This window comes from Rhea americana, unplaced genomic scaffold (assembly GCF_003343005.1).
Source record: "Rhea americana isolate MKP2758 unplaced genomic scaffold, rheAme1 scaffold_8, whole genome shotgun sequence".
Taxonomy (NCBI): domain Eukaryota; kingdom Metazoa; phylum Chordata; class Aves; order Rheiformes; family Rheidae; genus Rhea; species Rhea americana.
Window position 1 is genome coordinate 604,406 of NW_028186978.1, and position 25,112 is coordinate 629,517.

Consider the following 25,112-nt stretch of genomic DNA (forward strand, 5'->3'; position numbering starts at 1 on the left):
ACACACAACCCCCCGCCCTCTCCCCCGACAGCCAACCGCAGCCGCGCGCACTCCGCGGACATGACGTCAGGCCTCCACCCCGCCGCTGGGCCGTACCATCTCCCCGGAAGGGGAGGGGACAGTGGCGGCTTTGCGACAGAAGCGATGGGCTTTGCCCTTCATCTCGGCCCGCAGGTTTGTTTCATCCGCTTTCATCATGCCTTAAGAGTTGCCAGGAAGATGGGGGAGCGTCCGAGGGCTCTCGCGGCTTTTCCTCTCCAGAGAAAACAATGGCGCGACCTGGCACAGGGCAGCGGCGGCGCAGGCGCAGCTCGGCTGTGCTCGAAGGGAGCGCGGCGGCTATTGGCCAACGTGGAGACCGGGCTGCCGCCAGAGTCGGGCTAGCCAATCAGGAGCGCGGTATTGGAGCGGCGGCGGCGGCGGCGGCGGGCGGAGCGCGGTGATGGGGGTTGGTGCTCGGCGCGCCTGAGGTGGCGGTATGGCGGCGCGTGCCCCCCGCACCTGCTGCGGCTGTTGGGCCGCGCCGTAACGGCCGGCGGGGCGGTGGAAACGGCGGGGTTGAGCGTGGCGAGGGTGTGCGGTGCCGCCTGCTCTTGCTGGGGATCTGGTGCAGTCCCTTCCCGGGACGGCGGGAGCGGGAGGGCAGTATCAGGTGCGGGCATTTTAGCGGTATGGGGTGCTGTGGTCAGGCTGTGCGCCTCCTGTAACGCGCCCAGTGAGAAGCGCCCTTCTTGTGCAGTCCTTATGTCATCTGACTAAATATTAAAAACTAGGCGGTGATAACACAGTCTGATCTGTTACCCTTCARGGGACTGAGAGTAGGCAGCTGCGATGACTCTTCAGGCGATGGTGAATGAGGCAGCCAGCCTGCATCCCGAGAGAAAAGCGGTTTGGTTTGATGAGTGCAATGGCAGACCTCCAGCTTCCTACACGTATGCTACAGTAGTTAAGCTTGCCGTGGAATTAACAGCTTTCCTTCGGAAGCACTGCGGTCATCAAGGAAAATGTGAAATAGGTCTTTACTGCTATCCAGGAGTAAAGTTACCGTCTTGGATCTTAGGGTAATAATGTGAATGCTTGTATTCTCTCTCTCTCTCTCTCTCTTTTTTTTTAAAAAGCAGATTTTCAGAGTTTTTTATATTTTTAATAATAACAAAAACGCAGTAAAGCAAACCATAACTTCTTAAGTGATTTTTTTTTTAATGCAGCTGTTCTCCTTTATTACGTTGTTTAAATGTAATAGAATGTATTGCTTACATGTAGAGCCATAGGGAKCTTGCTTTCTTTAAGAAAAGACTTCACTATTAGAGTTTACAACCTTTTGAAGAGCTTGTGCCAAAGTTCTTTGACTCCTAAGTTCACTGATACAAAATATCTGAAACTGTCTATTTAAAGAAAAGTGTATTTTAGAATTATTTTTATATATTTGAAAATATTATTGGTGGCTAGTGTGTTTGTTATGCCTGTTTAAAAAATAGAATTGATTTAACAGAATAAATACATACATAAACAACCCTGTATACTAATTTTGGTATGTTCTTCTTACCTTGCTAGCAAAACAATTACACATAGTGAAAGCAAATTCGATGCTTTAAGCTAAATGGATGTACAATTACAAAACTTTTACAGATACCATAGGAAAAAGTAATTGTTAGTGCAGCATTAAAGACACATTGATTATTTAATACCAGGAAGTAGAAATGTTTGTGATTAACACTAGTATTAAACTCCACAATTTTGAAAATCTTACTGTTGCAGATTAATTATAGTGTGTATCCTTTATGTATTTTTTTATTTATTAAGCTTATGATCCAATATAGAATCCCTGCATCATACCATATTTTCATGAGCTGATACGTACAACAGTGGTCATGCTTCTTACTGGGATGATCTATATTAGTATTTTCCTATTGTCACACTGGACTAAAATATACAGAAGTGCAAGAAAATGTAAGACAAATTTAATGATGTAAAAGAAAACTGTCTAGAGATTTCACTGAACTCAGTAGCGTAATTCTTGATACACCTGCTAACTGCTGTCTTCCCTAGTCTGGACAGAATGCTGCTTAGGCATTTCAGAACTTTGTTTCTAAACGTGACCGGGAACATCTGACTCTTCCTGATATTGGTGACATTGCCAAAGCATTCAGTTCAGGAATTTTGAGTAGGTGTTCTACATACTGTAGAGCCTAATCCAGAAAAATGCCTGTAAAGTGAGGGCTTACATAACTTATCCAGGGGATGGGCCACTTGTTGTATTCCTCTCCTTTGAGAGTCTGAAACTTCAAGAGATTCACTAGTGAGTAGTAATGAACTACCAGACTAACAATTGGTATGGGGTTCTGTCTTCCCTGTAAGTTGAATTTTTGCTTATGTGGAATAGTACAGAGTCAGATGCATAATACGGCTCTATACTCAGTAAATCAAAATCTTCCATTTGCCCAAAGGAAAGGTTTGTTCCGGTATGTGCTTGTGTGAATATTACACTGCAGTAAAATGATGCAAAATAAATTACTCTGCAAGTGAAATATGCTGGAAACCCTGGCCTCTGCTCTTACCTGCTCTGTCCATCATGCAGCTGATTGCCTAAGCATGTGGTTGTAGAATCACACATCCCTTCCTGGCTCCGTTGTGTTAAATGAGTGTTGTTAAAGTAAGTGCTGTTATCATTAAGCTTTGGAAGAACTGAGGCACTTCCTCGCTGGTAAGGAAATGTTTTCCTCCATGAGGAGAGTCCAGGAGCTGAGCAGGTTGCTCAGAGAGGCTGTGCAAGTCTCCATCCGTGAAGGTTTTCAAGACACGACTGGATCAAACCCTGAGCAACTGGGTCTGACCTCCTAGCTGGCATTACTTGAGCAGGAGTTAGGATGAGAGACCTGCTTAGGTCCCTTGCTACCTGAGTGGGAACTACCAAAGCATTTTGATTCTTACAGCTATTGCTCTTAAGCAGGGCAGGCTTAGGCACTTTAATTGAAGTTGCTAGTTTCAGTGCCTGTTTAAGTGTGTTAAACTTAACAGTGACTATGCAGAGTGCTGCGGGTTCTTTGTTCTGAATCTCTTCATTATGGCAGTGATAAATCACTGTCATACTGAGGAAATACCACTAATTGTTCATGGGGACCTAGAAGTTTAAGAAAGAAGAAGAGAGTTTAAGATTTATGGAAACTGTTCACGTCTTAGTTGCTGCCTCTTTTTTGATTTTGGGGGTGTAATGAATTCAAGTAGTTGTGTTTATCAAGTTGAGCCACTAGGTGGAGTACATAATCAGTGATTGTTATAAACTAGTAATGTGAAGAAGCACTGTAATATAAAGCACAATGAATGAGATTAAAATGATACTTAATATTCATCTGTATATTTGTTAGGGAATAAATTATAATACTTGCCCAATTTTTTTTTATGCTGGGCTCTTTAAACTAATCAGAACAAAAGGGTAATATACTAAGTGTGTGGAGCTTGAGATTTTAAAATGTGTTTATATGTATTACACTTGTGAGTGAAAAGCTTATATTTCTGTTTCTAGTCAATAACAGAAGCTTTGAAATCATTGTGCCATTGACATCAGTGTGGTACCTTTGTCATCACCAACCTCCTTGGCCAGGAAGAAATTTGAGTATTTTCATCTAGATTTAGGCTTTTTCCTTGCTGTAAAAAAACAGAAGGGAAAAGTGTGTATAATTTGCTTCCTATTTTATTTCTAACAGAATATTTAAAGTCATGTTCTAACTAAGTTTTCTGACTCTGGAAACTAACTGTAGTATAAAAGAAACCTTAAGTGAAATTTAAAGGGTTTTATCTTTAGAGTTTTCTTAATTTGTAATACTTTTATCCTGGTAGAATCCTTCAAGTTCCAGCTGCCTATTCTCCTGTTGATCCAGATACACCACCAATATTAACCACCTACTTCATGAAGAAATGCAATCTTCAATATATTCTTGTTGAGAATGACAAAATAAACGTAAGTGTCCAGGTTTCTACAGGAAGCCATGTAGAAATGTGTAGCTATTCAGACTGTATTCTGTCTAAGTTTGGATATGGTTGCATTATTTCATCAAGACAAGAGGCTGTTGTTTTCATTCAGATACAGATATTTTTAAATTTAGAAATACTAAGTACTTCACCTATCTAAAAGAAATTACTTATTTTCCTATTACAGCATTGTCCAGGCATACTGGTTGGGCTTGGTGTTCAGAAGCTTCTCTAGTGTTGTTTCCATGTATGTTAAGATTGGGAGTTGGAAGTCTTTGAAGCAGTTGAAAATAACTGCTCCATTTTACTACTCCTTATAATCCTCCTTATAATATATACTGATTATCTTTGTATCCTCATGCGTTGCAAAGGGAATAGACAAAACTGGACCATCTAGTTACAATGCAGTGTGTTTTGTCTTCTGTGAAATGGTTTCATATATTTTTCCTTTTTGTATTTGCCAAGACAATTGTTATTTCTCATTTATAAAGTATGTGTTCACTCATATTTAGCATATAAAAAACTATGAACTTAATTCCTGTGTTGTGCCCTCCAAAAATGGAGAGGTGAAAAATCATGGGTCATTATTGAAAATGTTCTTTTTTTCATAATTCATTACATGCATTACACAATAACAGTATGTCCTGTGGTTTCCTGTTTAAACTGTGTATTTTCTTTTACAGAAATTCAAGATGTCCCATGAGGGTTGGTTTTACCACAATTCTTCCATAATAGAGCATCTTGGTTTAACTCTTTTCCAAATTAGCTGGAGCAATGCTGATAAAAGCTCCCAGCTAGACAATGTAAAAAGTAAATATGAACCCTTCAAAGCTATAGGTAACTTGCAGCCAGATAATACTGTCTGCCTTGAAGTAAAAACATCGAAAGCGGGATACGTGGATGTTGGCCAGAAGTATTCTCTAGCATATGTCTTGCATACATCAGGAACTACGGGGATCCCCAAAATAGTCAGAGTACCTCATAAATGTATTGTGCCAAATATTCAACATCTTAAGTGAGTATCGTTTCTATTTTTTCTTTTAAGTATTTTTACAAATTAGGCTTAAAGTGGTTTTTTCTTAAGTATTTCAGAGGGGTGTAGATTGGGTTTCTGCTAACACTGCTTTACTTCTTTCTCTTGCCTTGCCTTTCCTTTTTCACGTTTCTTTTTAAGTAGTCATATAAAATTGTTTCTCTAAATGTTATTTTTAATGCTTAAATAAGGCTCTTCACTTGAATTTTGGGGGAGTGTACCCACCAAAATGTGGTGATGTTGTAAGTATTGTACTGCTGATTTGCTGCTTGAAGCAAAGAAGTAACAAAAAAAATTTTTTTTTTATTCCTGCTTATACTTAATATGTTCTGTAGTTTTTCTCTTTAAATCCCAATTCCTTTTCAGGCTACCTTGTTTTCATTCTGTTCCATTTAATACTCTCTAGAAAATCTTTATTTTAGAAAATACTACTGGTTGGTTTTGTTTGTTTGTTTGAAGTCTGGAGTGAAAAAAAATTCCAGATCCAGATGCATACCAAATGAGGACCCATCTGGAGTTAGAATATGCTCCAGAACCTGTTGTCTTGGTGTGTAACATGATTGGTATCTTTGTAAAAGACCTTGTACAGCCAATATTTATGGTCTTTATACAGGAGAACATGCTCAAATTCTCTGGTCTGCACAATCAAGGAATATACCTGTGTAGCCAGAGTAGCCCTTAACAAAAGTGAGGTACAGAAGCTCTTTCTTGCTATTCTTCCAGTTTGGAACCTTTTTTTCTTTTTTTTAACAGCATGCATCAGGTTTGTAATTTCTAGCTTTTTTTATTCTAGATCCATATTTGATATCACAAAGGATGACATGCTGTTCCTGGCTTCTCCTCTGACATTTGACCCATCTGTGGTTGAATTGTTCACTGCTCTGACAAGTGGAGCTTCTCTCCTTATAGTACCAAACACCATTAAAATGATGCCTGTGAAGCTATCTGCTGCTCTATTTCATCAGCATCATGTGACAGTGTTGCAGGTAGGCAGCACATAAGATACATGTCTTAAGTGTCTTGCTTCTCACCTTTGTTAGTATGTACTATTTCTTCATCAGACTAGACAGTAGTGATAATATTGCAGGAGTGTTCTTCCTTGGAAGAGTAATTCTTGTTGTCCTTTTTGCTGTAGGATGTTAGCTTTCTAGAAAATTACTGTCTGATTGACGTCTCAAACATTTTGTGACAGAAAACACGGAACTGAAGATAACTGACATACATCTTAAGAATATATTAATTCTTGAGAATTGATTATGTTAGTCTGTTAATTAATCTGCTAGTTCTGAATAATCTGGTAAGGAGGTTAATTTTTATAAACACTTTAGCACCTTATAATGGGCTTGATCTTGGAGCCTTTATTCATAAATAATTTTTAATTTTTATTGATAGTCTCTATTCTGTACATATAACAGCTAAAACAGTGCTATTATAAGATGATAAAATGTTTGTCTCTTTTACAATAATCAGAGAAGGATAATGATTGATTCCCTAGCAACACTTCTTGTCTTCAGGCCATCTGCTTATATGAGGCTTCGTCTGCCCTTCTGTCTTGATATACACCATCTCTTATATGATCTCAGTTCTAATAGCTTTAAAGTTAATTTTTGGAAAATATGCCTGAAATTGTGAGCATCCAATGTAGCTGAATAAGCKCCATCTCTTGTTTTGTAGTACTAAGGGCATTTAATAAAGCTATTAAGCACAGAAACTTCAGTGGAGTAGAAGCCATTAAAAGTGTATCTGATTTGTTACTGGGCAAAATGACTATGATCTGGTTAGTCTGTTAACTGCAGTAGGTCAACCCCTAAGTAATGCTTTGTCATTAATGTAGTTCTGATATATCTGCATTCATAGAAATGTTAAGGTTTCCTTTTCTTTTGGAGAAATAGTGGTAGTTGAGATTGTAGATTTTAAATTTAAGATTAGTGAATAGTTAGCAGAAGATTCCACAACAGAAAATAATCCATGTCTGTGAATGTTTTGATAACCTTATTCTCTACTCTTATATTGTTTGATTATAATTGCTATAAATCTTGGTGGTATAGATTTTCCTGTCACATGCAAGTTCCACGATCACTTTGGCTCACTTGCTACTTTAAATAAAACTGTTCTCAGAGTTTAATTTCTGTTAGCAAGTAATTTTTCTTAAGCATGTAGACAAACAGGACAAGGCTGGATTTGGTCTCATGAAGCTATTTGAGATGTCTTCTTAAAAGTTTGGTTTTGCAGTTTTTATCAATGAAGGAAGAAGGGTTGCTCAGCAGAATTAATGGCAAAATGCTCTCTAGAGTTTAGCTGATGATGAATAATTTTGTTTCTTAAATTATAGGAATGCCTTACCTTTCCCTCTTAACTTCATTGAACAGATCTGGAAAATCTGAAAAAGTGATTAGTGGAGAGGGAAAATTCATTTTTCCTCACCTTTTTTCCTTACTGTAATTCACTGAAGTTAAAATGATCAGTTGAAAGGTGGTGGTCTTGATATGTTAGAGAAATAACTTGGCAAGAAATAATTCAATTATTTTTTTAGTCCTTTTACTAGATAAAAACCCCTCATTTTGCAGTATAATGCAAAATGTAAACAGTGTAAAAGTGTGACAACTTTTAGAAAACTGATCTTTGTAAATTATTATATTTACCCAAATTAGAAACAGCCCGGTATCTGGCATCCTGTGAATTTTCAATGTTACAGAAAGATCTTTAAATGTTTTTTATTCAGGTTAATTGAATATATTTTAGCTGTATCATACTGGAAAGGAAATCGTGTACCATGAAGGAAAAACAGCTCCAAACAGTAGTATCAAGAGAATATCATGTGTGCTGCTTTCTATTTCAAAGGAATTATTATAACAACTAATGTGCATATACTTCAGATATGATATAACAGCTGAAAACACAACATGAACCTGTAACACAGAAAGGTGAAGTATGAAACTTGGCAGCAGAGGATAGATTTGTGCTAAAAATACTCATTATAGGTTTCACACGATAAATAAAATCTCAGAAAACATCATCGCCATCTGTACTTGCATCTGATGGTTGATGATATTAGCCGAATAGTGGATATGTTAAAGCAGGAAGAGGTGTATACATATACTGAAAAAAATATAACAAATATTTCTCTTGCATTTTTTTCTCTTTAACACGTATCATTCAGACAACACCAACACTTCTCAGAAGGTTTGGAGCTCACATTATTAAATCCACTGTGTTGTCCTCAAATACTTCGCTCCGTGTCTTAGCCCTTGGAGGTGAAGCATTTCCTGTACTGAATCTCTTGAAAAGTTGGAAGCACAAGGAGAACAAAACAAGTATTTTTAATCTGTATGGTATTACTGAGGTGTCAAGTTGGGCTACTTGCTACAAGATTCCTGAAGAGGTTTTTAGTGCTGATTTTCGGTAGGAAACTTGGCTATTTTCACTGGCTTGGTATGTGAATGGTGAAATGTGATTTCACTAGAAATAGAAGCTACATTTCCTGGGCTGCTCAGACCTCTTAAGTGATTTATGCTGGTTAAAATTAAACTTGTCTTTTACGTAGAAGTAGACAAATTTATCCTCTATGGCTGTAATACAGGCCTGTCAAGTAGAAATTGTTGGTGAATAACTCTTAAACTACAAAACTACAGGTTTACCGCAGTTCAAAATCCTGCATGCTTGCAGACCTCTTAAGTTTAAAATATCATGTCATCGTGGTTTTTGTTTTAGCTAGCCCTGCATCTCGACCTCCTCCTCGTTCTAGCCTGTGATTCCACACGTTGAACCTGGGATGGCCTAATCCAGGGTGTGCTGTCTCTGACTGCGTTGTGGTATCAGAGCACTGTTACGCTTCTGCAGGCCACTGACTCTCAGCCAAGTTGCTTGTAACTTCAGTTAGGCCTGTCCTTCCCCATCATGACACTCTGCTGATGATATCTAACATGTTCAAAGAGAAGAAGCGTAACAGAGCCATCAGTGGGAGTTCTGCCTGTGAAGAAATGAGGCTATTTAACTGTTGCTCATAGGTTCTGAACAAAGAGATCATAGCTTAGCTCTATCAAGATCAGAATGTTAATTTTGAGATTTACTTATTTTAAGAAAAATACTAAAAAGATTTCTTTCAAATATAATCAGCCTATGTACATGTGTTTCTTACAGCTACAATGCTTTTACCTACATTCCAGAAGTGATTTAGTGAAGACTAGCTTCTGTTTTTTCTAACACTGGATAATATACCATTCAGCAAATGATCCTATTAATATTACATGACAAATATGATGGCAGAAATTTGTCCTGACTGACCCAAAATCACAATGTGATTTTAATTGGACTTTCTGGAGTACTTTCTTTTCAGCATTTAGCATGCACCACCATTTTACTCAGTTATTGACATTTTTGTTCATTGTATTTTATGAAAAAGGTTGCAGGAGTGCTAAGGCCATGAGAGGTGCTTCCAGTCMTCTCAGGGTTTCATTTGCTCTTTGAAAGGCATACTTACTCTGTGGCATGATAGTTACGTGTGTGGCTTGAGTTAGAGGCATCTTATGAAATGGGATGTTTTGGGCAAACAGTGTGATATATTAACCTGATTTTTAAACCACTGTAGAGTGAAAATAATAAATCAGTAAGGAGTTTTATTTGAAAATGATGCAGTATGAATGATGCTGTTAGGCATCTGTTCTACAGGCGCTGTGAGATCTTGTTTTACAGCACTGAAAATTTCTGACTCTAGAGATTTATTCTGGTTTCTCTGAGTTCAAACATTACATTCTCCTCAGTGAAATTGTTTATTTTCTACTCAAAGTTTCTGTGTTCCAGAGACAATATGTTGTTCTTCAGCTCAAACTGAGATTTCCAAAGCTGAAGTGCTATCTCCTCTTCACCTCAGAGCATATTTCCTCCAAGTGTCATTGCAAAGGGAATTACGGTTCCTCTGCAGTAAGCACTTCCAGATATTACGAACCAAGATAATAATTAAACTGTTTTGATATTTATATTATCTTTAATATTATCTTTAATAATATAATCTTTAATGTTAATCTTTATTTCTCAGTGTTGATGGGACAGTTGGCATGCAACTGACTATTTTTGCTAGCAAAATGATGAAAATATTCAAAAACTAATGTTCTGCGAATGCTTGAAGAGGCTGGAGAATGAGGGAAAAGGAAGGAGCTGGTCTGCACTTCAATGAATTCTATGGATAGATGACTTTGTTTTTTCTTTTATTTCAGTTGTCTTTGAAAAACTCAGCTGAATTCAGCTAACGAAACATCAGGAATAAAAGAATGAAAGCTCAGACTAGGATGCAGCAAGAATGAATTAGAAATTGTTTAGATGTGTTTAAATTCCTTGAGCTTGATGATGTTCAACCTGGGGCAGCAAAATCTGTCTGAAATGCTCAGGGTACTCTGGATGTTTCAGGGCCCATTGTAGCCTTATTTTCTATCATTCTACATTTTTTGATATATGTTAATAAAACTCTTGCACACTACTGAAGTTTTAATTTTGAACACATCCAGCATTTTTTTAAAGAAGAAACATTTGTAAAAACAAGCCCTGAATATCTAGTGTTCTAACACTGATCTTCTTTTAAAAGATTTTACTCATTTCTGGAACAGTTGTTTTGTGTTCAGAAGGGAAAGAGTTTTTACTGTTTCTCTCTCTAATATGTTTAGAAGTGATTTCCCTGTACCTTTGGGTTCACCGCTCCTTGGAACAGCAGTTGAGGTCAGAGATGCCAGTGGTTCTGCAGTTGTAGAAGGCGAGGGACAAATATTTATAGGTTATGTTGTATTTGTTGTTCTTTTAAGATGCTTTTCTTTGTTGGTTGGGTTTTAATATGTTAATTATTTTACTTTGTATCTGCCTCTGATATATAGACTAATACGGCATTGTTAGGTTTCTTTGGGCTCGGAACCTGCTCATAGTATTTTAGGTTGTTGGAATGATAAACAAGAAATTACCATCATTTTATCTACAGAGTGTGTTCATTATAGTGATTTATTTTTTCTGCTTGCATTTTGACACTTCCAATAACCAAGTTATTTTTGTATGTTAAGTGAATTAACTGTATAGCCAATTTATTTGTTTTAGAATTTTAGGCATTGGTGATAATCTTTTAATACTTCTGATAATGCTTGTTAGAATTTATAAGAATTTGATAAAATAATATTTTCTTTATAATTTCAAAGGTAGTATATTTAATATGGATGACCAAGATCTTTTATTTTTTTAGGTGGTGAAGAACGAATCTGTTTTCTGGATGATGAAATAACTGTACCCTTGGGCACAATGAGAGAAACGGGGGATTTTGTAAGAGTGCAGGATACAAAGATGGTCTTCCTGGGTCGGAAAGACAATCAGATTAAACGTCACGGCAAACGTTTTAATATTGAATATTTGCAGCAGGTAATATCACATTTAGTGAGTAGAGCATGCCAGTATAGAAGAACAGGGATAAAGAACACATTATCATCAGAAATCTATATTTGCTCAATTTCAGTTGACTTTTAGGAGTCTTAAAGAAATTCAAATATCTAATCATATAGATTAGGTATGTAAGAGAAAGGAACTTGGGTTTTGGAAACATGTTTTATTCTGTGCTCTATTCCAGTAGAAGTGGGAAGCTGTATAAGCATCTGAAAAATACGAAAGACTTATGCAGCAGTGCTTGCATAGTAATAAGGCTACAAGATGTCAGATTCCTAGATTATATCTCATTTGTGATATGCAAACAAACAAATTGAGTTCATTTTTATATAAGAAGTTACAAACTTTTAGTTACAAGAGACTACTGTGATAGTTAAGATTTGTAAATTACCCTCAAACAGAAGGGACTGTGAACCCGTACGAAGATTTTTGGTAGCAAAGAGCTATGTAAAGACTTGCTGGCAACTCAAGAAACTTTGGAGTAAAAGCTTATTATGATTTAACTCAAAAACATTCTTTTCAGAGAACGCAGTGAATCGTAAATTGTGAGAGGAAGTCATGAGCTCAGAATAAATGTTCTAGATGGATTTGGGGTTTGTTTTAATTTTTAAGCATTTCTTTTTTTTTTATCAGAACACAGTGTTTCCATGTTTAAAAAGCAAAAGATTTATTACTAAGTTTGTTTTCTTTTTTAAAATCAAATTTTTGAAATATTATGGCAATTTAAAAATTCATTATTAGAAATTACTTACGCATTTTGATAATGTCAAGCTTGCTGTTTTTTCCCAAAAGACTTACCAGGAAAAAATAAGTTCAGAGTTTCAATAGAGATTCATGACCTCGTGGGGAGTAAGTTTTTTAGGTACAGGCCAGGGGCCTATAAAGGGAGATTAGCATGAGAAGATAATGTCATATTTAGGCTCTCTTGATAGTAAGCACAATTATCTTGCAGTCTGGATGTAGCACAACAACTGCATTTGACTTGAATTCAGAAAGATGATTTGTGAATGTTAAAATGTGGTAATTAAAGCTTGATAGTTCTCATCCAGTCTGTCCTTATTGTGGAGTATCTCTAGCAAAGATATTCTTGTGGAGAGCTGGAATTGTAGCTATGTTCTYAAGAAATGAATAGGTATTCTCCCTTCCATGGAGCATAATGATTTTGTCAAAAATAACTGTTTTTTTTTTCCTAGAAACTGCTAGTTTAGTCAGCTCTTGCATTTTATAAGATGGCAAATTATAAAATGAATCAGATAATCAGTGAAATTCAGGGGGCAGGTTTAGCTCAGTTGGGTAGAGCATGGTGCTGCTAATGCCAAGGTCATGGGTTCAATCCCCGTATGGGCTCCGCTGAGGGTTGGACTTAGATGATCTCCAGAGGTCCCTTCCAACTTTACTATTCTATGATTCTATGAAATAATGGAAGGAAATACTGTTCTTAATTACTTGAGGCATCRCTTCCTTCATTTCTTTGTGTTCAGCCAGGTGATATTATGGTAACAGAAGACAATTTGGGGGAGGCAAAGAGGAGAGGAGTCTTGTTTTTTCTTTCTTTTTTTTTCCCCTCCCTCTTTTTAAGCTATTTCAGGTAGAGCCATTTAATTGCAAATGCTTATCCTCAGATTTTGCTCTCAGATCATGCAGATGTATTGATATGTTTAGTTTTCAGGATCTGATTTAAACATGAATAACAAATTTCAAAATCATCTTTCGGCCTTTTTTTGATCTCATTAAAGCTATTCTTACTATAGTAGTAGGTAATCAATCAGATGGGGTTTGGACTACATTATTTAAGACAGAGGTAACATCTAACCTCTATGTAGTACTGTTATCTGATAGTACTTCCATCACAAATTAGTGGTTTCAGTTTTTCTTAGAAGTATCTATGTTTCAAGAGCAGTGATTATGTTCTGTGTCTTTATTGACAGTTTAGGCAAAAACACTTCATGCTTTTTCTCAGGAGACAGTTATTTAGATAACTGGAAAGTTTGCTTTGCTGATAGCTGTATTGATTTTGCTATATTAAATTCATTCTTTAGTGTCTGACACTGAATACTGCTGCTTAAATTAACATAAGTGAAATACCTAGGATATATATGTATTTATAGGATGTTATGTAGGAAGATAAATACAAATTTAAGTCTGCAATTTTTTAAAAAAATTGTGGGTTTTACTTGTTTTGAAATGCAATTCTGTAATAGAGTGAAAGGAGTAAGACTAATATTTTTAAATTACAGACTGCTGAAGATCTTTGTCAGGTAGAAGCTTGTGCAGTAACCTGGTACCAGCAAGAAAGACTTATCTTGTTTGTTGTACCCAAAGACAATTTCAAAGAGAGAGAAACTCTTAAAGAACTTCAGAAACATCTACCAACTCATGCAGTCCCTGACGAGCTTGTATTGATTAAAGCTTTGCCTTTAACATCACATGGTAAATGAAACTATAAGTACCCTTTGACTTACTTTAATTATCTCCATTCTTTTAGTTTCTTTTTTCATTGACCAAAATGCAGACTCATACTTTTTAAATACATAGGTCAGATAACTTATTCCTTGTAGGAAAATATCAGTGTAGGCAGACAACTGTATTTCAAAACAACAAATATGTCTGATTTGTTGTGTCAGCTACATACATGTGTATTTGCTTGATAATGTTTCATTTGCTATTCAAAGAGCAGTGATAAAACCCATTTAGAATTAAAATTGCACATTTATTTTCTCAACAGCTCCTCTTGCAGTCTGTGACAACTCTGACTTGACTTGGGAAAAGATCAGGCTCTGTACATGGGATTATGTGGGAGGCTAGATTAAATTTTCAAAAACCTTGCTGTGTTTTGAAGAGTATAGTTGATTCACTGGATAAAAAAAAAAAATACAAGTACGATTTTGTTTATGAATAAGAAAGCCTGGGCAAGACTAAGGTGGCTATTTGGGCAAGGCAAGTTTTGGAAGTATAAATGGTAAAGAATGAAAAAAATCATGCTTTATTTTCTACAAAGGCAAAGTTGATAGGTCTGAGCTGAACAAGATTTACCACAACCAGCTAAACTCCAGAAGATGTGACAGTAAGCTGAGTGGCGCAGAGGAACTGTGGGAAAGATTGCAGTATTTATGGAAGGTAGTATTTTGAGCTGCCTTTTTATCTTTGCAAGAAGATATTTATACATGTGTCAGGAATTAAACAGTTTTTAAGAAGTGTGACTTATGCAACCAGAACGTTCTATCTGCCTATACATTTAAGTATGTGTTATTAGAATTTTTTTATCTCTGTAGATAACTGTGAACTGGAGAGGCTCTCCCTATTTTCTTTTTTTACGTAGATGGCACAGTTTCTTAAATTTGTCTTGGCCTTTCTGATTCTGTTGTTTCTTAATTCCTGTGCTAAAGATTTGTTTCAGATACTGAGAAGCAGAAACCACCTTAGAGTTCTTGTAATTTATAAATGGAGATTGGAAAAGGCTGACAAAAATACAGCACAATCTGCTTTAATTCCTTAAACTGCAGAATTGGAATTGAGTAAAAAAATTCGTACTGCAAAACAAAATCTCCCTATTTCTTCATTCTTTCCCAGCTCTTGTTCAGTCACTACCCAGTTGGTGCTTAAACATTTCATGTGATTTTTGCAGAGTGAGTTTCCTCAATTTCTGCTGACTTAGTCGGAGTTCTAGGATATTCAGCTTGATTTCACTGAACTACTTTTTTTTTTTTTTTTTTTTTCCTGTGTGACATTGGGTACCACCCATGAACTGTTTTCTCTTTACTTCTTCCCTCTTGTAGTCTGTTCTGGGTCTCCTAGAGGATTCCACAGAAATTTCTAAAGATTCAGTGTTTCTCTTCAGTGGTGGAGACTCCTTAAAAGCTCTAAGATTTTATGAAGAAATTGAGATTCTAGTAGGCAGAGCTGTCCCTGGACTCCTTGAAGTTATTCTCAGCTGCTCAATTGAAGAAGTTTATACGCATATTCGTAAAACTCTGTTTCCAAGTGAAGACCAATTGATGACCTGTGACAATACTATAAAAAGAAAATTAAGTGAAGACAGTGGAGAAGAATCCTGTGGAAAGTGTGTTAAACTGAAATCTGAAAGATATTTTGAAGTTGCTTCTGGGTTAATTTCATTTATTGCAGTGAGCCGAGGAAATCGATTGTTTTCTATGAATTCCTCCAAGTCCTTTATGCAACCCAATGATATGGTGCAGATAGGAACAGAACTGAGACAGCAGCCATCCTTTCTGCATTTATTGTCACCAAATGCAAGGAAAAGCCAAGAGCAAGAGTATGAAATGGAAAAGAGCAGAAGTTTACCGGTTATCAACAAGGCAAATATAACAGACACTTCTGCTACACAGCCAAACTATGCAGAATGTAATCCTGGAACAATGGCTAGGTTGACATTATGCATAAGATGGAAGTCAAATACAAGAAGATGTGTTGATGCGTCACCATTGGTTGTCATACCATTTACAGATGAAGTATCTGCATCTGTATACGTTGGCTCTCACTCTCATACGGTGCAGGCGATTGATCTAGATTTGGGAGAAATAAAGTGGGAGAGGAACCTTGGAGATCGTATTGAATCTTCTGCCTGTGTGTCTAAGTGTGGAAATTTCATTGTTGTTGGTATGTCTTTTGTTCTAGCCTTTACTGAAAATTATTTTTTCTGCTAAATATAAGATGAATGACAGAGAATCTTGCTTTACCTCTGAATGCCCTGCTCCTACACTTGTCCATATACTTCCATGAGTGCCTCAAAACTGATTTGCCTATAAAACAGAGACAGAAGGAAGAAGTAAATTAAGTTTCATGATAATAAATAAAAGAGCTTATTTAACATATTTAACAATTTCTCATTTATTATATGTAAATTTATTAGTAGGGCCTTATTAAGGAGGAGGAGAATAATCAGTGGGTACGGTTTCTTTTTAATGATTAATTAAAGTGTGACCGTTAAGCTGTTACTTAAAAGTATGGAAAGGTGATATAGCTTTAAAATGACTATAAAAATGGAAAGAAGTAGAAATCAGTATGTGATGCCTCAGATAATTAAACCTTTTGAAAAATACGAACCTTTGAATCTTGCTTTTTGGAAATGTAAAGATGGTATTCCTTTTATTAACATGAATTTAGTCCTCTTTTAATGTGAATTGGGGAAAGGGAGTTTCTAATCTGTGATTGTATGTGAATTCTAATCTCTGTTAGCTTCATGCTATTCGTAGCACTGACTGTTTATATAAAACTTAGTCAGTTGACCAATCTGTCCTTGTTTCTGTCATCTGTATTGTCAATAGAATTGTCATTATTCTTCTTAATGTTACCTTTTTAGGTAATATTTACATATCACTGATCACACAGCTATCTAGGTGATGAGTTTGCTTATGCAAAGCAAGCATTACTATATTTTGACTAGTGTTTTGATTACTGTTTACTGTGATAAGCAAATTGCTCTGTTATGACCTCAGGAGCCTATAGAACTACAGTTTCATTAGCAAATACATAGATTTTATTTTTTCGTATCTGTGTTTCCAGAAGGGTAAATTAGGGAGAGAGGTAATTAAAAAAACTACCATTTTAAGCAGCTCATCATGTCTTCTCATACTATCACTGTAAAATTGGGTAGAAGAGCAGTGAAATAAGCATATTTCATACGCAACCTGGAAAGAATGCACTGAACAATCAGCTTTGAGTGTATGAACCATCAGCAAAGACTTTGAAATAAAAAGAAGAAAAACTTCGGAAACCGTTTAGAGACTGTACCTCATGAATCATCTTATTTCTTGCCAGCAATGATGCAGCTAATATAAATACAAATATTTAAAATTCTTTTTTTTCTTACTTTGTGTTATTTCATGCAGGCTGTTATGACGGCTTAATATATGTGCTCGGAAGCAGTGATGGCAAAATACATTGGACGTTTGTCACAGAGGACGCTGTGAAAAGTTCTGCGGTTGTAGATCCTTCCACTGGACTAGTCTATGTAGGATCTCATGACCAACATGTATATGCTTTGGATATTTATGTAAGCACACTGACTAACTTTTACATATAGAAGAGTAAATGCCTGACTTAGACCTGACTTGTAACGCACTGGATGAAGCTCCATTGGTTTTAGTAATCTCAGGAATCCATTTTTAAACTTTGAGATAGTTATGCCTGCTTGAAGTGGAGTCAGGGTTATGTGGTAGTAAATGGTTTTAGTGGTGTTCTCAGCCGTGGTTCTCCTGCTGCTGCTACTGTTTCAAACGCATCTCAAGTTTCTCTATTACTAAGTTATGTGTGGGTGTTTCAGAAAAGGTCACCAGCTATGACTTAATGGTAGAAGGAGAATCTTACATTTTAAAAGAATAGATGAGGCAAGATGGAAAATAAGCTCAGTAGCTCATAAGTTCATTAGCTTAATTTCTTAGTTTGTTGGAAAAGAAACTAGCCAATGGCATATGAGTTGATATAATAGAATGTGAATTATATCTTCACTTATAACTAATGGTTGCTGAATAAACCCACTGTTTGATAAGGTGTGACATTAGAAGTTCTTTGCAAAGTTTTTGAGTTTTAACTGCATTCGTAAAACCTTGTATTTATCTTTTTTCCTCTGTGCTTGCAGAAAAAGACATGTATGTGGAAGATTCATTGCGAAGGTGGAGCTGTGTTTTCTTCTCCTTGTCTAAGTTTTTCTCCACACCATCTTTATGTTGCTACACTAGGAGGACTACTATTGGCTGTAAATCCTGTATGTACCTTTGCCTGCTTGCCTTTGGTCCCAGTCTCAAATTTGTATTAAGCCAGAATGTATTTCTGAAGTTAAGAGCACTTTCCTAGTGAAAAGAACTAGATAATTGTATGTTAACATAAGTTCCTTTTCACTTGAGATCTTAAATTATTGCGCACAAGTCAGTATTATAATTCCTGTATTTCAGAATACAGGAAAAATAGTAGTAAGGGAAACAGTCACTTGGAGCAGATATTTGCAGTTTTTCAGCTCACACAACTCTGACCATCACTCCTTGCTAGCTTTACCTCCCACCCACTACAAATTTCCTCGGTAGTACCTGATCCAGTGTTAGAACAGTGTATATTTTGCAGCTCTAGCAGGCTACAGTAACAAAACACGTTTGTTTTTTTTTTTTTCCCAACCGCTGCTTTAATTCCAACTGAGTATTTGTAACAATTAGGAATGTGCAAGCTATGTTAGGAGCTTATTGTGACTATCATAGGTTGTAGATCGTAGCATTTCCTACAGCATTTATAGTTCATGATGTGCACAATTAATATGACTTTTAAAATATCCTTTCCTTCACTGGCTCTCTTCACATAGTGAGGAGCTGGGGATAGATTTGAAAATGAATCTGTCTCTCTTAAAATTATATGTTAGATTAGGGAGTGGGGTGGTTTGGTTGGTTGGTTTGTTTTTGCCAAGGAGGAGGAGGAGAAGGGTAAAACAGGGACATTTGGAAATTCCTGAGGTCTGGGGGAAGCTCTGGGGGAAGGGTGATTCTGTTTACCTTCTTGGGAGTCATGTTAAACATGGGATATTCCATGCTGTCATTCACAGGCAACAGGAAATAAGACTTGGAAAAGCTCCCTGGGAAAACCACTCTTCTCCTCTCCTCACTGCAATGAGAAGTATGTTTATGTTGGATGTGTGGATGGAAACTTATATTGTTTTACTCATTCTGGAGAAAAGGTAAAATTTATTACTATTGGTGGTTTTTCTTATGTTCCTCACAAAAGACTGGATAAGATGCTTCATTAGTACTGGTTTTGAGGCTTAATGATTAACATACCATATATGCCATTATTATTTATGCCATTATTGTTTACACCATTTTGTGAACCAAAGAGCACTATGTATTCATTTTTGCAGAGAGGAAAAAGTTAAAAAAAAAAAAAAAATTGTCCAGCAAGTTCATGGCAGACCTAGAAATAAACAAGTTTCTTGATGCAGAAATTGTAGTTCAGAGCTTGCCCGTACCCAAAGCAAATGTTAAGAGTAGTGCCAACAGATGATAAAACTTCCTGATTTTATTTTTGAAGTTTCTCAAAAATGTTTAAAGCCATCTCTTCTATAAGGTGGTGGCTATTTGGATGTAGAGTTTTCTTAGAATGTTTATCCATTTATTAAACAAGTACTTGTGCAATTGCAGAGATGTGCCAAATCCTAATTCTGACAACACAAGTGCCAGTCATCACCTTGCATTAATGAGATCTTTTTTTTGTTAGTTCCTCACAGATTAATATGATTTGTATTTGTTGTTAAAAGACTGGAACTGTTTCTGTTTGCCTGAGATGTGGTACACAGGGTAATTCCAAAGCCTTTTCTGATTTTAGCATACATGTTAACCCATGCTCTGTCCTTTGGCTGCTTGCAGCAGTCTTGTGGCGCTGATACTCTGTTGAGATGGGTCTGCACAGCAGCAGCTTGATGACAGGAAAGCAATCCTGCAAGAGGAACATCCTCTGCCTTTGAGGTGGTGACGCCATGTTACCAGACTTCTCAAAGGCCATTACTACCTCTGTTATGATAGCCCCAGAATATTTCTTTTTCCAAATTAACAATCTTCGAGAGCCAAACAAGAAGGTAGTAACTCTTGCACATCAATTTTGAGTCCTTAACTACTTACTATGTGTATAAAGCTTACTTTGTAATGGAACAAGTGTTTCCTAGCCCTCAGCAAAATCCAGTATGTTGTTGAAASTATGTGCTGTCCTGTCAACAATTTGTCTTTTAAAAAAATAACAGTTGCTGTTAGACTGATAATGTGAACAACCTGCGATAATGGATGGTTATGTTCTTTTTGTAGGTTTGGCAGTTTTCCACTAATGGACCAGTGTTTTCATCTCCATGCATCTCAAGTTTAACTAAGCAAGAAATATTTTTTGGCTCCCATGACTGCTTTATCTACTGCTGTAATATGGAAGGTAATTTACTGTGGAAATTTGAAGCCACTTCAAGTGTATATGGAACACCATTTGTTTTCCAAATTGATGACTTAAAGAACAAAATTCTTTTGGCAGCAGTATCTACAGATGGCAAAGTATGGATTCTGAATGCCAAGAGCGGAACAGCAGAAGGAGTAGATAAGCTCCCAGGAGAGATTTTCTCTTCCCCTGTAGTATGGGGAACAAAGCTTGTTGTGGGCTGTAGAAATGATTATGTTTATTGCCTAGATTTGTATGCAACAGGAAAAAAGAACAGCTAAAATGTTAGGCTCTTTCCTTTTTATTGTTTACATTTGTGAATTAAGAACTTGCAGGTTCTGTCTACTTCTCTATTTTACTGTCGATAAATGCTCTTTGCAGACCTCTCAGGTAGTGTTTCTGTACCAAGCAATATCCAGTAGGAAAAGTGATGTTTACTGATCTCCTCTACTGACTGAAGGAGGAAGACTGCTCAGGGGTTTCAGTGTTCCTCCCTCGTTTTTCGGCTCTGCTTCATAAAAGCACTAGTATTTCAGATGGTTTGGATTTCTGTGTTATGCTTTGACCTGTGTAGCAGGAAAATAGAAGTCAGTAATTTGGCTTTTAACACTTCCAGAATTATGAGATGCTGTGGTAAGGTGCCATTGTCTGCAATTCAGAATAATGTTCTTGGCTACTTGAGGGAGGAGTTTTATTCCTTTCTATGACTCCAGCTCAGCCTGCACCCTGAGGTGCCTTTACGCAGGTGCCTAGCTCTGCCATGCAGCATAGCTGTCAGCAGTCACCTAGGCTGAGCGTGAATTTCTATTCTGTAGCAAGGCAACAGAGTCTTTAATTGAATCTAACTTTCAAATTGATTTCTGAGGAAATAGCCTGTCTTGCATTTCCTTGGGAGGGGGGGATGTTTATAGTTTGTATARTGGACAGTTTGTATAAACAAAGAGATTCATATTTTGTGAGCTTTGGCTCACAACTCAACCAAGCATTTACCTAAATTCAGTTGAAGTCAATAAGAGCTACTTGTATTTTAAAGTTGAGCAGATACAAGTGAATACTTACTAGATTTCAATAACAGTTACAGAATGATTTCTCAAATGAAGTGCATAGTGCTCAAATCAAACCTTGTTCAAGTCATTTGTGAAGAAATTTGATTTAATGAATTCTAGAATGTCTTTACAGAGAACTTGCATTGTGTAAATTTCTTGTTGGCTTTAATACCTTAATAAGAATTACCATCAGCCTTACAGCAATCTTAACTCCAAGCATCTTCCTGATTACAAAAGTCTTTTTTAAAARATCTACAGTAGAAAAAAATTTATCCCTGCCTTTGATGTGCCATCTGCTTTGAGTTCTGAAATCTTGAATAACTAGTAAACTAGAAATTGCACTAGCTATATTGCTTCATCATGCCTTGTTACTCACTTTTATTGTTAGCTGAAGTGCATTGTCGAGATGTTTGTTGAAATAAAAGTTCTATTTATAAAGTAAAACTGAACTAAACTACTAACAACAGGAGACAGAATACATATGTCATTAATTAGATAATTTTTGACTGGGTTATAGTTTAATAAGAATTAAAATGACATTAGTATAATAAACAATTGCACTTTAAAACATTTTAAAAATTAAAAAAGTACACAACAAATACCCACAATTTTACATCTTATAGTTTTTATACATTACTATATGAACATAGAGGTTAATCATATATAACCTTGTCAGAAGAAATGGTATTTTGTGTGTATAAGTTACAAAAAGTTGAGACAATATACTACATAGTGGTTTGTTCAGTTCTTAAAACATTTTTGCTGTTTTAAAGTCAGTAGTAATGATTTTATTTTTTACAGATTTCCAACACTTTATCAGAAATGGTTGCAACAAAGCTAAAGCAAAGTAACACTTCATTGGTATTTAGTGCAGATTTGCATTAATTTAACATGAAATGTCACTGTTGAACATGTACACTTTAGAAATGCTTCCACCAAGTACTGTACATAATACAGTTTCCATTATTACACTAGATGCCCTTATGCTTGAAAAAACTCTGCTTTGAAGCTTTAGATTAAGACCATTCTTAATGGGAGCTCTATTCTATGTGATACAAGTGTATTTTATTAGAAAATAGCTTTATAATGTCATGCACAATAGCACCTAATTATGCTATACTTTTCAGAATACCAGTGTCTCATTTTTTAATCCTGACTTCACCTTCTCCATATTTCTGCCTGGCTCCTCCTCCCCAAAAATAATCCTAGAGATGGATTTCAGGCAGTTTAGTTCTTGTAATTACAAATACTTTTTATCTGAGTTTATAAGCCTGAACTATGTATAAATTTAAACTTAAGYGCTAATTCTTTGTGCTAGCAGAAAAAAAAAAATGATGGGCCCAATTTTTCCTTCAGGTATGTTTACAGAGATTCTACTTTGAAGGTGTTAAGCACTTTTTTCAAGTATCTGAGAGCAGCAGCGCCCTTGTTTGTAGAAAACTTTAAAAATACCTACTTTCCCTCTTAAAGTAAGTATTTTAGAGAATCTAATTTTAAATGTGAAACTGCACTCAAAACCRATCACTTAAGAGAATGAAAAATAAACAACTCGCTGCTGCACATCTACTCTGACATGTCCACTGTGTGTGTGCTGTTGTAACTGTGATAACTTTGTTTTCTGTATGATGGGGAATAGTGTACTCCATATCAGCATTTGCTGACAAGCCCTTTCTGGAGTCTTGGCATGGGAGGATAGTGCAGATTTCATTCTGTTTTCTGCATGATTTAAGGGGCTCCTCCTCAAGCTGCTTGTAGCAGTACTTGGTTAAAATAATTCCATGAAAACTATGTGGCAACACTTCATAATGAAACACTTTCTTCTCCTTAATTATCTCCCTTTATAGTGTTGTAGGTGTAAAGGTCCCTCTGAGCGGTATGGTTACAGGAGGGACATTCAGAGTCGTTAAAGACTTCCTTGTAAAATTCAAACTTGGGTGTGTTAAGGATTTATTTGCCAGGGAGGCTTTTTAAAATGTAAACATAGTTATCTCTGTGGGATGTTAAGGATGATAAAATTTTCATTACATGATGGACTTTATCCTTTTTTGTAAGGGGGGGGGGTGAACACTTCTATTTTAGTTATAAGAAGTAATAAAGTGTTCAGCTGCCACAGCAGATACCTGAGTTGGGGGGGGAGGAGGTAAGTAAACTGCTTTMTGAAGTGTTTGGGCTGTATTGGTCAAAGTTCAGAAAACTGCCTCAGCTACCTGAAGCCGCACGTGGAGCAAATCAGGACTGTAGAGTTAAAACTCTTGAGACTGCTCATGACTCAGCTTTCGGGTCTCAGGTAACCTCAGTCCTGCAGTCTTGCTCCTGTGGCCATGAGACTAACTCTACAAGTACAGGAGCACAGGAACAGCTTCACTTTAGTTCCAGTCAACTGATTCACCATTTTAGTCTGCTGTCGCTGTCTTTATGGACTTAAATTGGGCCGAGCACACTCGCGCTTAAAGGACTAGAAGAAACATTCTGTCCCTGGCGTCTTTCAGAAAACTTTTTGTTTTGTTTAAATAATAATTTTTGTTAGGTAAGGAAAAATGTTTTCTTCCTAGTAGTGAGGGAATATAGCCCCAGTGTATTAAACCTAGGATGAAAGAAATTACCTCAGCATTTGGATGCTGCTGTCTTCTTTTTTAGCGTTTTCAGGTGGAAAGAGATCTCTTGAAATTCTTCATTAGAAAAGAAGCTTTCAAATAGCAAGTAGAACTAACAGTTGATACAGTTTATCAATTAAGAAGAAATTTAGCAATAAGAGAAGGGAGCATGCATCTTGCATTAATTTTCAATAATGGAGTTTGGAAAAGTTTTTCCAAGATCTCTATTTTAAGTGTAGAGACTGAAAATTCCAGAACCAAATATGCAGAGAATTTAAGGAGCTTTTGAACTGAAGTTCTGGCTCTTATTATTAGAATGGCCAAAATTTACATCCAATATCTGAGCACGCTGAAATTTTTGCCTGGACCTCATTTAGCTACTTGTCAAAGCARTGTAAAGTCTACTCAAATCATATATTCCAGTGAGCTAGAGCAAAATGGTAAACAGCTCAGTTTTCAGTCCTTCACTACATGCAGTTCAGTTTTGTTATGTGTAAAAAAAAACCTTAATAAATAAGAAGAAAGCCATTAAATAATTAGCAATAGAGACATAATTTTGTAGTTTACTTAATGATCTGTGGACAGTCACTCCAGGCTTTTGCTTTCCTCTTGGCTAATGCAAGCCAGGCTGGTTCTGTTGACACAGGGTTAGCATCAGGCGTAGAGAATCTCTTGGCCACCTCTTTTGCCAGGGGAGTTGATGGAACAGAATCTGAAATTTCCACTTTATCATGCAAAGGGAGGGGGAGAAAACAAGCATTAGTTGAACAGTGTAGTTTGCTGCAGACTGCTAGAGAAATCTGTAATTCTCTGTGAAGGTGTTCTGATCTAACACTTCGTATTTATTTCCAACCCCTTTTAGTTGAATCTCACTTTTGATTCTATTTTCCAAATAATCAAATTAGGATAAGCTGAATTTCCCTTTTCACAGGTGACTCCATATAATGTAAATCAAAAACTCAGGACAATATTTTCATAGTCTCCATGAGGTCAGGGAAAACATGTCCAATTTGCCAGTCTTTGTTTTTACATAAGCAACTTAATTGCATCTGCAGTATTGCCAACAGTGACAAATAAAGCCAGGAATTTTTTTTTTCCTGAAAGTGTCCTTGGTAGTGCAGCTGCTGACTATGTGTAACCCCACTG

At 36.5% G+C, this 25,112-nt stretch overlaps 2 protein-coding genes across 4 annotated transcripts in view; one reads left to right on the forward strand and one right to left on the reverse strand.

Moving 5' to 3' along the window:
• Positions 1-97: 97 nt before the first annotated feature.
• AASDH (aminoadipate-semialdehyde dehydrogenase) lies at positions 98-20,861 on the forward strand. 2 transcript variants are annotated; one of them, XM_085322789.1, is made up of 15 exons: positions 98-1,061; positions 3,838-3,958; positions 4,653-4,984; positions 5,796-5,988; positions 8,163-8,404; positions 10,660-10,766; positions 11,220-11,392; positions 13,651-13,843; positions 14,412-14,530; positions 15,190-16,030; positions 17,263-17,426; positions 18,012-18,137; positions 18,960-19,091; positions 20,209-20,326; positions 20,423-20,861. In XM_085322789.1, the coding sequence occupies exons 1-15, from the start codon at positions 832-834 to the stop codon at positions 20,605-20,607; spliced, it is 3,276 nt and encodes a 1,091-aa protein (XP_085178915.1). In that variant the 5' UTR covers positions 98-831; the 3' UTR covers positions 20,608-20,861. The 2 variants fall into 2 exon arrangements, with proteins under 2 accessions (XP_085178915.1, XP_085178914.1); XM_085322788.1 differs by having other exon boundaries at positions 20,209-20,861.
• Positions 20,862-22,044: 1,183 nt separating this feature from the next.
• The window catches only part of CRACD (capping protein inhibiting regulator of actin dynamics), a 59,543-nt gene continuing 56,475 nt past the window's right edge, over positions 22,045-25,112 (reverse strand). For both annotated transcript variants that reach the window (XM_085322785.1, XM_085322787.1), the window contains one exon: positions 22,045-24,690. In XM_085322785.1, the coding sequence (XP_085178911.1) occupies positions 24,530-24,690 (161 nt within the window). In that variant the 3' untranslated portion in view covers positions 22,045-24,529. The remainder of the gene's footprint in view (positions 24,691-25,112) is intronic.